At 44.2% G+C, this 14810-nt stretch overlaps 2 protein-coding genes across 2 annotated transcripts; one reads left to right on the top strand and one right to left on the bottom strand.

Annotated features, from left to right (window-relative positions):
* The first annotated feature begins 1624 nt into the window (after positions 1-1624).
* PAXX (PAXX non-homologous end joining factor) lies at positions 1625-8860 on the top strand. The gene is made up of 7 exons (XM_035114136.2): positions 1625-2067; positions 3220-3274; positions 3659-3708; positions 4435-4625; positions 5713-5796; positions 7772-7871; positions 8409-8860. The coding sequence occupies exons 1-7, from the start codon at positions 1976-1978 to the stop codon at positions 8446-8448; spliced, it is 612 nt and encodes a 203-aa protein (XP_034970027.1). The 5' UTR covers positions 1625-1975; the 3' UTR covers positions 8449-8860.
* CLIC3 (chloride intracellular channel 3) lies at positions 8832-14069 on the bottom strand. Its single transcript, XM_035112806.2, has 6 exons — positions 13395-14069; positions 11421-11530; positions 10130-10255; positions 9825-9931; positions 9560-9720; positions 8832-9482 (listed from the first exon to the last, which is right to left on the bottom strand). Exons 1-6 carry the CDS (start codon positions 13428-13430, stop codon positions 9324-9326), a joined length of 699 nt encoding a protein of 232 aa, XP_034968697.2. The 5' UTR covers positions 13431-14069; the 3' UTR covers positions 8832-9323.
* Between the last annotated feature and the right edge of the window lie 741 nt (positions 14070-14810).

The following is a 14810-nucleotide window of genomic DNA, read 5'->3' as shown; positions in this document are numbered from 1 at the left end:
AGACGGAGCTGACCGGCATACCTTCTCAATGTGTCCCTTTTTTGAACACCGCCGACAGATTATGTCCCTGAATCGGCACTTAACATGGGCATGGCGGCCTCCACAACCGGCACAAGCTGATTGGTCATTGGGCTTTGATTTAAATTTTCTATGCTCTCGCTTGGTTTGGTGCACGTCGTCTTCTGAATAAGAAGTCTCGTGGCTGCTAACCTCCTCGTGGTGCACCTGAATTGGCTTCTTAGTGGAGTGTGGGCTGCTGGCCTTGCGGATCTCCTGGGCTGCGGCCTCCTCCATGGCCTTCTGTAGCGTGAGGTCTGGCTTGGCGAGGAGGCGCCGCTGCAGACGGATGTTCCGGATTCCGCAGACGACTTGATCCATCAGGGCGTTGTCAAGGTCCCGGAACTCACAATGTAGGGCGGCCTTCCTAAGAGCAGCAATGTAATTGCTGATGGACTCCCCCTCGGCCTGGTTCCTGTGGTAGAAGGCGTGGCAGGCAGCAATTTTAGATGGCTTGGGCGCGTAGTGGGTACGGAGCTTCTCTTGGAGCGTGTCCCATGGCGCTTCCTCGACGGCTAGACGTGCAACCAAGGCCCGGGCTGTCTCAAATACCTCGGGGCCGCATAGACTGAGGAAGAGACCCCGCTTCCGCTCATCAGACACCGCTGTCAGCGCATTTGCTTGGAGGAAGCAAGCAAACCGAGCAAGGTACGTGTCCCATGATTCAGAGGCTGGTGCGAACGGCAGTAGAGGCACAAATGAAGCCATGGTTCCGATGTGATGCCTACGTGGATGGCGATGGAGGGCGCACAGTGCTCTAGCCAGAATGGTCAGCTCTGAATGTGATTTCGCTCAGTGATTTCGCTCAGTGATTTCGCTCAGTGATCAACTCATTGCATGTCCGATTTTGGCTGTGCTCTGCTGTCCTTCAATCCCATCCTCGTCGCCAGTGTTAAGTTGTGGGTAAGCATAGCAGACGACACAGCAATCTCTCCAAAGCAGCTCTTTATTTGGAAGCTGGAACAGAACTGAACTGCATTGCCGAGCTGGCCTGCTTTTATAGAGGCTGGCTCAAACAATGTATCAAACATAATTCAAAGTTCCCTCCTAAAGTGCCCTCCTAAAACAACTGTCAAGGACCTGAGGACCTGAGGGAAAACTATATACACTAATACATAACAGATTTGTTCTTGATTTAATTGTTCTGTATCTCTTGCCCGAAGGCAACGGTGCAAAAAGACTACCTTATATCCAGGATGAGATGAATCCTGTAAAATATTATTTGCTTTTTTTAAGGCAATGGGAGTTGTATAGTTCTTCCAGAGATGGGAGAGGATGACCAATAATCTTTTGGGCTGTGGTTATGATTCCTCCTCCATTGCCATATTTGCAGATGTTCCACTGTTTGCAAAAAGAAGTGTGGCGGAGATCCAGTTGCAATGCAAATATCCCAGCCCTTTTGCAAATTGGGTTCATTCTCAATACATTTCCAGCCTTCCCACTTTTTGCAAGGAAAAGCAACAGAGATCTGCTTGCAATGTTTTGCAAATTGCTTTCATTCCCAGGATTTGCAGCTTTCCCACTTGTAATAAACAAAATCTGCTTTTTTAATACACCTTTTGCATGGAAAAGCAACAGGGGTCTGCTTGCAATGTTTTGCAAATTGCTTTCCTTCCCCACATTTGCAACCTTCCCGCTTTTTGCAAGGAAAACCAACTTGGATCCGCTTGTAATGTTTTGCAAATTGCTTTCCTTCCCAAAATTTCCAGCCTTCCCTCTTTTAGCAAGGAAAAGCAACATTGGATCCGCTTGCAACGTAGCAGCGCCCTCTGCAGGTCGCTTTGGGAGCAACACTCCCATCAGCCCTTGCGGCCAGGGGAGGGATGCTGGGAATTGTAGTCTGCAAAAGGAGGGAGGCTTTGCTTCCTTGCTCTGCAGACGGACAGGAGACTGGGTGCCTTGTCTCCCTTAGGTGCCAATGGAAGAAATTGGGATTTTCCACTTGGTGCAACATGAAGCCCAGAGTTTCCTCTGCTTCTGCAGCTGCAACGAAGGCTCAATCCGGTTCCAGTGAGTTGCAAAGGGCAGTTACAATTGGGAATTATTGCAGCCCCCTGTTGCACATAATTTTATTTTGCACATTTGCAGAGACTTTCGGCTGCTTGCAATAATTCAGCTGCAATGCAAATTATTCCTCCTCCATTGCCAAATTTGCAGACATAATTTTATTCTCCACATTTGCAGACTTCCCGCTGTTTGTAATCAGAAGCAGCAGTTGCAATCGGAAATCATTCCAGCCCTCTTGCAAAACATTTGCAGACTTCCTGCTGTTTGCAATAAGGAGCAGCGGTTGCAATTGGATATTATTGCAGCCTTCATTGCACATCATTTTATTCTCCACATTTGCAATCAAAAGCAACGTTGCAAATCTGGCTAGAGAGGCAACATCTCTAGCCTCACAATACTTTGCATTTTCAGCTGGATTTGGGGAAAGTTTTGCAATTGGATCTCCCATTGCATTGATGAGATGTGCTCCTTGCAAACAGCAAAAAGTTTGCAAATGTCGAGAATGACACGATTTGCAATGGAGGGTGGAATACTGTAATTTTTTTCTCTGCATTGCCAGACTTCCCCCTTTTTGCAGCAAGAAGCAATGGTTGCAATTTGATATTCTTGTACCCCCCCCCAGGTGTACTTCCCCCAATTTGCAATGGGAGATGGAATAATTTCAATTGCAATGGGATGGGATCTCCCAATTTTTTTTGTTTTGATTATTTTTGTTTTGTTTTGATTTATTAGTTATTTCATTTATTTCATTTTATTATATATTTATTTTATTTTATTTTATATTCATATTATATTATATTTTGTTTTATAATTTATTTATTTTATATTTCTTTTATATTATATTTTGTTTTATAATTTATTTTATAAATATTTAGTATTTCTATATTTTATTTATATTTTATATTTTATATTTATTATATTTTAAATACTATATATATTTATATTTTATATATTCTATATTTTATTAGTTTGCCAATGTAGAGAACGGTCCTGATTTGCAAGTTGGGATGCAATAATTTCAATTGCAATTGGATCTTCCATTGCATTGGTGAAATTGGCTCCTTGCAAACAGCAAAAAAGGGGGAATTGTTGTTGTTGTTGTTATGCTGCTTCTATAAAGCCCCACCTTTTAACCCTTTCCTCCTTTCCCCGCAGCGTCACAAATGCTTGTGATTCCTGGAGCGGCGACGTTGCTTTGCACGGGGGAAACGTAAGAGCAACAATTTGGGGGAGCAAATCTTGCAAACGCAACGGAGGTTCAGTTGCAATTGAAATGATTCGGCCCGGGAAGAAAGAGCATTTATTATTATTATTATTATTATTATTATTATTATTATTATTATTATTAAATTGTTTTAGATGCCTTTTTTGACATCTATTATGATGATGATGATGATGATGACTAAACCTCCCTGATTGTTTGGCTTACCTGTTTTTCGACGTCCCTTATCATTTATCATTATTATTATTATTATTAATTTATTTAATGTACCTGATTGTTTGACTTGCCTATTTTTTATATTTTTTTAATATATCCCTGCTCTTTCAAGCTCTTGCTCGGCTCCCCGACTAAGCTTTCCCATTTCTTTTGCAGCTGTCTCTGGACGGGCCAGTTTCTTCCGACAACCGGATTTCTCGACTCAAGTGGGTCCCCATTTAAATGCTTCTTCCGGGGTCTTAGACCTGCTCCCTTCAAAATGTTGGATTTTTTAATATATATAATTAAAAGCACATAAATGCTTTAGATTGTGGAAATCCACCTGGGGAAATCCAGCCAGATGGGTGGGGTATAATTACAATTATTATAATACAATTAATTATAATTATAATTGATTGTAATTCATTATAATTATTTCCCTGAATTATTATTATTATTATTATTATTATTATTATTATTATTATTATTATCATTATGGGATAGTTTCAGGTGATGAAGTATATTATAATTAGGTAATTATATATAATTATATAATTATAATTATATATTTATATAATTATAATAAAATTTGTTACCTGAAACAATCCCTGAATAATAATAATAATAATAATAATAATAATAATAATAATAATTGTTGTTGTTGTTGTTGTTACTAGTACTACTATTCAGGGATAATTATATTACAATTACAATAGATTATAATACAATTATCCCTGAATAGTAGTAGTAGTAGTAGTAGTAGTATATATATATAATTATAATTCAATTTGTTACCCGAAACCATCCCTGAATAATATTAATCATCACCATCATTTTAATTATTATTATTATTATTATTCATATTCTTAGTATTATTAGTATTCAGGGATGGTTTCGGGTAACGAATTGTAATGGGAGATAATGGGAAACCTTTAAGGCTCTGTTCTCCGCAGAGACGCCTTCGAGAGCCAGACTCCCGCTTTATCCGTCCGGGATAGCGAGGCCACCCTGACTTTCCAAGATGGCCAGGAAAGCTTGACCCTCGACCTGCACAAAGACCCCGCCTCTGAGGCCCGGGAGCGAGTTCGGGAGCTCGTCTTCGGCTTGGCGGTGCGGGTGCGAGAGCTGGAAAAGCGTCTCAGAGGTTTGTTCCCGAAATTTCCCAGGAAGGTCAAGGCAGGAAGGGTCCCTGGCGGTCATCTAGCCCCACCCTAGGAGGGGACGGGCGAAGGACATTCCTGGGCCGTGTCATTTCCTTTCCAAGTGGTTCCAATATGGCCGCCCATGTTGGGAAACCCATGCAGATGGAATAAGGAATAAAATTGTTGTTGCTAATTGGGAAACTCATTCAGATGGCAGGGATATAAGGAATATAATTATTGTTGTTATAATTATAATTAATTGCAAAACCCATCGAGATGGGCGGGGTATAAGGAATAAAATTATTATTGTTATTATTATTATTATTACTATTATTATTATTAATTGGGAAACCCATCCAGATGGGCGCGGTACAAGGAGAATAATAATTGTTGTTGTTGTTATTATTATTATTATCATCATCATCATCAATATTTTAATGGAACCAATGGAACCATTATCTCCCCTTTCTGTTTCGGAGTGACAACGGACGTGATGAAATAGAAAAGTTACTTTTCCTTAAATTGCGGAGCGGGGATTATTATTATTATTATTATTATTATTATTATTATTATTATTACAGTGGAACCTCGGTTTATGAACACCTCGGTTTATGAATTTTCGGTTTATGAACGCCGCGGACCCATCTGGAACGGATTAATTCACTTTCCATTACTTTTAATGGGAAAGTTCGCTTCAGTTTATGAACGCTTCAGTTTATGAACAGACTTCCGGAACCAATTACACCCATGTTTCAGTTTATGAACGCTTCAGTTTAAGTACTTCGCGGACCCATCTGGAACGGATTAATCCACTTTCCATTACTTTCAATTGAAAAGTTCGCTTCAGTTTATGAACGGTTACTCCGCAGACCGCCTGGAACGGATTAATCCACTTTCCATTACTTTCAATGGGAAAGTTTGCTTCAGTTTATGAATGCTTCAGTTTATGAACAGACTTCCGGAACCAATTGTGTTCATAAAACGAGGTACCACTGGGAAATTATTATTATTATTACTCTTAGTCTTAGTCTTATTCTTATCTGAGCGGAACCAACATCCCTCTTAGTATCTGCCAATTTGTTTCCGCAGAAGGTGCTGTTTCTTCTGCCGCTGCGCCGCTGCTTGGGAGCCCCAGGAAGGACATCCAAACGGGCCGGAGTCCCTTTGCGCCTGGTAATGCCCTGCCATGGTCAAAAGGAGGCGCTTCCCCACATTGTTGTTGTTGTTGTTAATTTATTTATCATTTATCAAAAATTGTGTGTGTGTGTGCAGTGTGCATATATACACACACTCTTTGATAAATGATTGATAAATAAATAAATAAAATTAAGACATTATATGTGTGTGTGTGTATGTGTGTGAATATATATCTATATTTATATATAAATGTAAAAATCGTGAAAGTGCGTGTTCCACTTTTCTCCGTAACCGCTTGACCGATCGTCCTGTTAGTATGTCAAATGGAGGGTAATATACCCCCTTCAGATTCCTGAGCCTCAGAGTCCCCCTTTTTTACAGGATCTCGTGGCGGAGGCGGGGTTTGTGGGTGTGGCGCGTTGTTGTGGCTAATTCCTGTGACTGCCCCCACGTGTCCCGATCCGTGAGCTATTCTGTTTGTCCCCCCCCCTCTGTGACTGGCGTATCTCATGAGGTTTTGAAGGGTGGTATTTATTTTTGTCTTGTGGTTATTTGGTGGGGGATTTGGGGGGGGGTAGTGGTGCTAAATTGTAAAGTAAAAACCCCTTGCCGTGCCCCCAAGTGTGTTGCTGTGGGTTATCCCCCCCCCGGGCCTAGTGGGGGCCTGGCAGGGGCCTACATAAAACAAAGGCCGTGCTGCGACCTGCGATCCATGCGCTTGTCCTCTCCCCCCCCCCCCGGGCCTAGTGGGGCCCAGCAGCCTGGCAGGGGCCTAGGGGGTCTGATAATGTCCGCCTTGGTGGTTTCAGTTGCTTGGTTGATGGTGTCATTATTTGGTTTGTGGGTGTGGTGTAGATTTCACAGGAAGGGAGGGGGTGTAGGAGGAGGAGCTGAGGGAATAACGCCACTTGAGGGCGCTGTTTGACTAGGTGGAAAACCAGGTATATATCTGCCCAGGTGTGAGATTTGAGGAATTTTCTTTTCCAACAATGCTCGGGGAGTGGCCTGGATCGTTGTGTAAAAATTTCAGGACGATCAGTCAAGCGGTTACGGAGAAAAGTGGAACACGCACTTTCACGATTTTTACATTTCTATATATATAGATATATATGTATGTACCGGTATACACATATAGTGTGTGTGTGTGTGTGTGTGTGTGTGTGTGTGTGTGTGTGTGTGTGTTGGCCATGGGGGGCAGAACCATTTTGTTTGCCCTCTCTATATTGGCATTGGGGCAGAAATAATTTGCTTTGCCCTCTCTTCACATTGGCATTGAGGGGGCAGAACCAATTTGCTTTGCCCTCTCTCCGTATTGGCAATGGGGCCTTTACAATGTCGCTTTGCCCTCTCTCTGTATTGGCATTGGGGGGCAGAACCATTTCGCTTTGCCCTCTCTCCAAATTGGCATGGGGGGGCGGATCCATTTTGTTTTACGCTCTCTCCGCATTGGCATTTCACTTTGCGCTCTCTCCGCACTGGCATTTCGCTTTGTGCTCTCTCCGCACTGGCATTTCACTTTGCCCTCTCTCCGCACTGGCCTTTCACTTTGCCCTCTCTCCGCACAGGCATCTCTCTTTCCCTCTCTCCACACAGGCATCTCACTTTGCCCTCTCTCCACACTGGCATTTCACTTTGCCCTCTCTCCGCACTGGCATTTCACTTTGCCCTCTCTCCACACTGGCATTTCACATTGCCCTCTCTCCGCATTGGCATATCACTTTGCCCCCTCTCTCCAAACTGGCATTTCACTTTCCCCTCTCTCCGCATTGGCATCTTGCTTTGCCCTCTCTCTGCACTGTCATCTCGCTTTGCCCTCTCTCTGCACTGTCATCTCGCTTTGCCCTCTCTCTGCATTATAATTTCACTTTGCCCTCTCTCCACACTGGCATTTCGCTTTGCCATTGTATTGACAATGGGGTCTTTACAATGTCCCTTTTCCCTCTCTCTGTAATGGCTTGGGGGGGCGCGCGGATACATATTTGAAAACGCCGGATTTTTCTCCTGCTTGCAGAGCCAAGTTCAGGAAGGCGCCAGGCGGGATCTGGTGTCGGACAAGCAGCCGGCAAGAGGAAGCTGCCCGGAGAATCGCTCATCAATCCTGGATTCATCCGGTAATTTTTCCAGGGACAGCTGCCCCCCCCACCACCATTGTTCCAACCCCACCGGAATCAGAAAATTAGATGTTGTTCTTATTTATTTTGGTTTTATTTTTTATTGTTGTTATGTTATTATTATTATATACCGTATTATATATTATTATTCATTTTATTTTAATTTTATGATAATTATCAATATTGTTTTACTTATATTATTATTTATATATATATTAATTATATCTTAATGTTATGATGATGATGATATTATCTATATTATATCTATATTATTTTATTTACACTTTATTATACATTATTAATATTCATTTTAATTTTATGATGGTAATCATTATTATTGATATTATTTTATTTGTATTATTACTATTATTATATATTATGATTGTTCATTTTATTTTAATTTTATGATGGTGATCATTATTATCAATATTATTCTCTTTATATTTTTATTATTGTTATTCATTTTATGGTGATGATAATTATTATCAATCTTATTTTATTTATATTATTATTATATATACCTATTTTTCCTCTTAGGAAGAAGACTCCGACTGGGGTAGATTTTGAAGACGCCTGATTCCCGAAGAGCCGCCAGCTGGTTTTAATGTGTGTGTGTTTTGTTGTTGTTGTTGCTGCTGCTGCTGCTGCTGCTGCTATTATTGCTAGAAGAAGAAGAAGAAGAAGAGTTTGGATTTGATATCCCGCTTTATCACTACCCGAAGGAGTCTCAAAGCGGCTAACAATCTCCTTTCCCCTCCTCCCCCACAACAGACACCCTGTGAGGTGGGTGGGGCTGAGAGACTTCAGAGAAGTGTGACTAGCCCAAGGTCACCCAGCAGCTGCATGTGGAGGAGCGGAGACGCGAACCTGGTTCCCCAGATTACGAGTCTACCGCTCTTAACCACTACACCACACTGGCTCTCAAAAATGCTATTAATCATTTTATTCCTGATTTTCAAATATTTACATTTCAGTCGTTTTACAACCATTTTCTGCGGTTCCTTCGATTTATTTTGTTCCTTCTTTCCTGCATATTCCAGATTAATTTGATTTAATGAAGAAGAGTGAATTGAAGTCTATTGAACAACTGATTTATTCACCTGCTTTAAACATATACTCGGCCAATATCAAATATATTTAAACGCACACTTGCTTTAAACATATTCTCTGCTGATATTCCAGTATTTCCAGTTTGCTTGCAGGGTGGAATTCTCCCATCTCGGCTGCATCTTCTTCGCCTCGAACCCCAAGGTGGAGGGGGGGTCGCCGCGGCTGGGGTCCTTGAGCCACGCTGCACTGTGGGTCACTGCTGTCAGGATCTCATCCTCGAGTCCCCCGGGATGGGGGGCACCCGCAGGGTCCCGGATCGTTCCCCGCGCCCCACTGCTACATCAGCCGAGCTCCCCCAGACCGTGGACCACCCTCGGGGTCCTGGCTGGCCCCCTTGCGCCCCTACTCCGGCCGGACGACTTCCCGGTATGCCCGGACAAGCTCCTCCCCGTCCGGGCAGGAGTACCGGAACTCCTTTGCCTCTCTGGCCGCCTCCAGGTAGCGCCGGATGCCCCACATTTCGCCGGGGACCCCTTCCCGGCGGTAATGATGGCAAACCACCTGCGGGGAGGAGGGGGCAGGGTCAGAGGTTGCGCCCCGGACCCGGGATCCCACCTCCCCCCGGAAGTGCTACTCACATCGACGGTGTGGAGCTTGGGCAGGAGCCGGCAGTCAGCCAGGGTCATGTGATCGCCGTCCAGGAAGGGGCCCCGGGGGCTTCGCCCCGCCTCGTGCTCCAACGGGGCACCCAGGTAGTGCTCTAGCTCCCATAGAGCTCGGAGGAGCCTCCCCCGCAGGGCTGGGGGGGGGAAGGACACACACACATGGGAATTCGGGGCTCTGCCTCCTGCCTCGGAACCCCGCCCACAGCTCCTCCCCCTCCCACGCCTGGAACTCCCCTACCTTCGTCCTGGCCCGGATCTGGGTTCTTTATGTAGGCTGAGAATCGGCGGAAGATATCGTCACCGGCCGTTGCCGACTCCCTTGTCCGGACTTCAAGGCTGGGGAATCTGAGGGGGGGAGACGGGGTGGGTCGGGTAGGTGCTGGGTTCGAGGTGGAGCACCCCAATTTTCTCGGGGGGGGGGGCTAACCAATGGTTTTCCAGGGGAAATTCAAAAACTGTTTGTTCGCCGGCCCTCTTTTCCAGGGCTGGGATGGCTGGGGGAGGAGGGGCGCCCCACCTGACCTTTGACCCCCTTACACTCACTTGGGGGGCCCAAGGGTCTCTTCCAGGAACTCCTCAATCTGGAGAGTGTCGGTTTTGGGTTGGCCGTCACACAGCAGCACTGGGAGCTGGGCCCCGGGTGCGAAATCCTTCAGCACGTCCAGGGACCTGAGGCGGGGCAAGAAAGGGGTTGGGACCCCAAACTTTCTCACTCACTTCCCTCCCTTCCTTTCCTCCTTCCCTCGCTTTTCTTTCCCTTTCTTCTTCCCTCCCTTCCCTCTCTTCAGTTCCTTCCTTCCTTTTCTTCCTCCCTTCCCTGTCTTCCCTCCCTCCATTTCCTCCTTTTTTCTCCCTGCCCTTTCTTCCTTCCCCCCTTCCTCCTTCTGTTCCTTCCTTTTTCTTTCTTTCCTCCCTTCTGCCTTCCCTTCCTTCATTTCCTTTCTTTTCTTTCTCTCTCCCTTCCTTCCTTCCCTCCTTCTTCTTTCTCCCTCCATTCCATCTCTTTCCTTCCCTCCCTCCCTCCCTCCCCCTTCCTTCTTTTTCTCCTTCCTTCCATTTACTTCCTTTTCTTTCTTCCTCCATTCCCTCCTTCCCTTCCTTCTATTCCTTCCCTTCCCTCCCTCCCTCCATTTCCTTTCTCCCTCCATTACATCCCTCATTCTTTCCCTCCCTCCAGTTCCTTCTTTTTCTCCCTCCTTTCTTCCCTTCATTTTTATCCTTGACTTTCCCCCTCTATTCCATCCCTCCCTCCCTCTTTTCCTTCCTTCCTTCCTTCCTTCCTTCCTTCCTTCCTTCCTTCCTTCCCTCCCTCCCATCGCTCCCGTCATTTCAATTTCTTTCTCCCTCCATTCCATCTCTTTCCTTCCCTCCCTCCCCCTTCCCTTCCTTCTTTTTCTCCCTCCTTTTCTCCCTTCCTTCCTTTTCTTTCTTCCTCCCTTCCCTCCTCCCTTCCTCCCTTCTATTCTGTCCCTTCCCTTCCCTCCTTCCTTCACTCCCTTTTCTTTCTCCATTCCCTCCCTCTTCCTTCCTTCCCCTCCTTCCTTTTCTCCCTCCTCCCCTCCCTTCATTTCCTTTCTTTTCTTCCTCCCTCCCTCCCTTCCCTCCCTTCATTTTCTCCCTCCCTCCCTTTATTCCTTCCCTTCCCTCCCTCCATTTCCTTCTCTTTCTCCCTCAATTCCCTCCCTCTTTCCTTCCCTCCCTCCCTTTCCTTTTATTCCTCCCTCCCTTTACTCCCTTCTTTTTCTCTCTCCTTCCCTCCCTCATTTTCCTTCTTTTTCTCCTTCCTTCTTTCCTTCCTTCCTTCCCTAGCACTTCCCTCTTCTCACCTTCCTACCTCTTGGTATCCACGGTGGTCAGCGTGAAGGGGATCCCTTTGAGGAGAAGAACCATGAAGAGCCGTTGGCAAGAGGGGCAGGATCCGATACTCTCACCATCCTCGCTCGCCTAAAGACCAGGAAGAGGAAGGAAGTAGACAAATCCGGACGTGTTTCCTGATCCTTAAATACGGCAAATCTACTTATTTCCTCTTTCTTTCTTTTTCTCCTTCCTCTTTCCGTCCTCCTTTCCTCCCTCCCTCCTCCTTTCCTTCCTTCCTTCCTTCCCTTTTGTGTGTTCACAGTGATGATGATTGCTATTGTTGTTGTTGTTGTTATTATTATTATTGTTATTGTTGTTGTTATTATACATCCCTATTTTCATTGGAGAAACGGAGGGTCTGGCATTGTCCTCCATCCCCTTCCTTCCCTCTTTCAGTCCCTTCCCTCCCTTTCTTATTTCCTTCCTCCTTTTCCTTCCTTCCTTCCTTCCTTCCTTCCTTCCTTCCTTCCTTCCTCCTTTCCTTTTTCCTTCCTTCCTCTCCTTTTTCCTTCCTCTCCTTCCTTCCTTCCCACTTCCCTTCCCCCTTCCCTTCCTTTGTCCTTTCCTTTTTCCTTCCCATCCCCTATTCATTCCTTCATCCTTCCTTTTTCCTTCCTCTTTCCTTTTTCCTTCCTTCCTCTTCCCTCCCCCTCTCCCTTTCCTTTCTCCTTCCCTTCCTTCCTTCTTCCTCCCTGCATTCATTTTCTCCTTTTCATTCCTTCTCTCCTTTCCTTCGTTCCCTCCCTCCCTTTTATCTCTCACCAGTTTTATCTTGCCCCAACTGTTCAGGTCGGCACTCAAACACAAAGCCCCAGGACAAGAGGGACTGGTTCCTCCAGAGACCGGGCGGGGCACAAACCGGTCCGGGTGGGAACTCGGAACCTACATTGCAGCGGGGTTTGGCTAGATGACCCTAGGGTCCCCTTAGGCTAAAACCCTCCCTCCCTCCCTCTTCCTTTCTATCTTTCTTTCTTTTCTCATTTCCTTTCCTTCCTTCCCTCCCCTTCATTTATCCCCTTCTTCCCGTTTCTTCCTCCCTCCTTTCCTTCCTTCCCTCCCACCCTTTCTTTCCATTCCTTTCATGTTTCACAATGTTGATGGTTGCTATTATTATTATTATTATTATTATTATTATTATTATTATTATTTTCCTATTTCCATTGGAAATTGTGTTCCTTCCTTCCTTCCTCCCCTTCACCTTACCCCTTCTTCCTTTCTCCCTTTGTTCCTTCTTTCCTCCCTCCCTTTCTTTCCATTCTTTTCATGTTTCACAATGTTTGATGATTGCTATTATTATTATAGGTGGGTAGCCGTGTTGGTCTGACGTAGTCAAAACAAAATAAAAAAATTACTTCCAGCAGCACCTTAAAGACCAACTAAGTTTTTTATTTTGGTATGAGAGTTTCGTGTGCATGCACACTTATTCAGATATCTTCAGCTCATACCAAAATAAAAAAACTTAGTTGGTCTTTAAGGTGCTGCTGGAAGGATTTTTTTTATTGTGCTATTATTATTATTATTATTATTATTATTATTAGACATTCCTCTTTCCATTGGAAATTGTGTTGTCCTTCCTTCCTCCCCTTCACCTTACCCCTTCTTCCTTTCTCCCTGTTTCTTCCTCCCTCCCGCCTTTTACTCCTTTTACTCTATTTCATTTCATTTCACTGGTTTACTCTATTTTCTTTCTCTTTATTTCATTTCACTTTCTGTTATTTCATTTCACTTTGTTTTATTTTGTCTGATCTTACATCTAGCTAAACCACCTGCAACGCAGGAATCTTATTTCATTTCGTTTCACTTACAGGTATTTCATTTCATTTCACATCTAGCCCAACCCCCTGCGATGCAAGCTAAAAATTATAGAGTTTTTGATCTCAAAGGGACCCCAGGGTCATCCAGTCTGACCCGTCCCTGCAATGTAAGAATCTTATTTTATTTTACATCTCACCTTGACAAAGAGCTGGAGCTTGGGGTTGTCTGCCATCCTGCTCAGGAGCCGCAAAGAGAACAGGCAGCCAGGCAGAGCTGCGTTCGAATTCCTTTCGAGAGGCAAACGAGCCCTGCCCAAAGTTGGACTGGCCGCATTCCTCGTGTGCAAATCTCGACGCCCTTGCAAATCAAGTTTATTTGCAGACTTCCAGCCGTTTGCAAAAAAAAGAGCAAAAAGCAATGTGGATGTGGATGTGGATGCAATCGAAATGATCGCACCCCTTTTACAAATCTGGTTCTTTTCAGCATTTGCAAACTTTCCAATGCTTGCAAAAAAAAAAAAGCAAAGGCGATTGACAGGTGAAACTCGGAAAATTAGAATCTCTATAAAGCTCAGTAGGTATCTCAATACAGTGGTACCTCAGTTTATGAACACAATTGGTTCCGGAAGTCTGTTCATAAACTGAAGCGTTCATAAACTGAAGCGAACTTTCCCATTGAAAGTAATGGAAAGTGGACTAATCTGTTCCAGACGGTCCGCAGAGTACTTAAACTGAAGCGTTAATAAACTGAAGCGAACTTTCCCATTGAAAGTAATTGAAAGTGGATTAATCCATTCCAGACGGGTCCGCAGAGTACTCAACCTGAATTGTACTTAACCCGAAGTATGGGTGTAATTGGTTCCGGAAGTCTGTTCATAAACTGAAGCGTTCATAAACTGAAGCGAACTTTCCCATTGAAAGTAATGGAAAGTGAATTAATCCGTTCCAGATGGGTCCGCGGCGTTCGTAAACCGAAAATTCGTAAACCGAGGTGTTCATAAACCAAGGTTCCACTGTATATCCCTATTAATCTCAATATGTATCTCAATATATCCCTCTAAATCTCAATATCTCTATAAATCTCGGTATAAACCCCAATGTTTCTTAATATCTTTATCTACATATCCCTATAAATCCCTATAAATCTCAATATGAATCTCAATATAGCCCTATAAATTTCAATATCGCAATATATCGCGATATATATCTCCATATATCTCTATATACTCCAATGTTTCTCAATCTCTATAAATCTCAATATATCTCTATAAAGCTCAGTAGCTATTTCTATATACCCCTATAAATCTCAATATTTATCTCAAGATATCCCTTTAAATCTCAATATATAGCTCGATATATCCTTGCTATCTCAATATATCTCGATATTTATAAATATCAATATATTTCTCAGTATAGCCTTACATCGCAATATAGATCTTAATATAAAAGGTAAAGGGGCCCCTGACCATCAGGTCCAGTCGTGTCCGACTCTGGGGTTGCAGTGCTCATCTCGCTCTATAGGCCGAGGGAGCCAGCGTTTGTCCGCAGACAGCTTCCGGGTCATGTGGCCAGCATGACAAAGCTGCTTCTGGCGAACCAGAGCAGCACACGGA

The sequence above is a fragment of the Zootoca vivipara genome, chromosome Z (assembly GCF_963506605.1).
Source record: "Zootoca vivipara chromosome Z, rZooViv1.1, whole genome shotgun sequence".
Classification (NCBI taxonomy): Eukaryota; Metazoa; Chordata; class Lepidosauria; order Squamata; family Lacertidae; genus Zootoca; species Zootoca vivipara.
The sequence above is the reverse complement of the archived record's forward strand: the minus strand, read 5'-3'. Positions and strand labels throughout refer to the sequence as shown.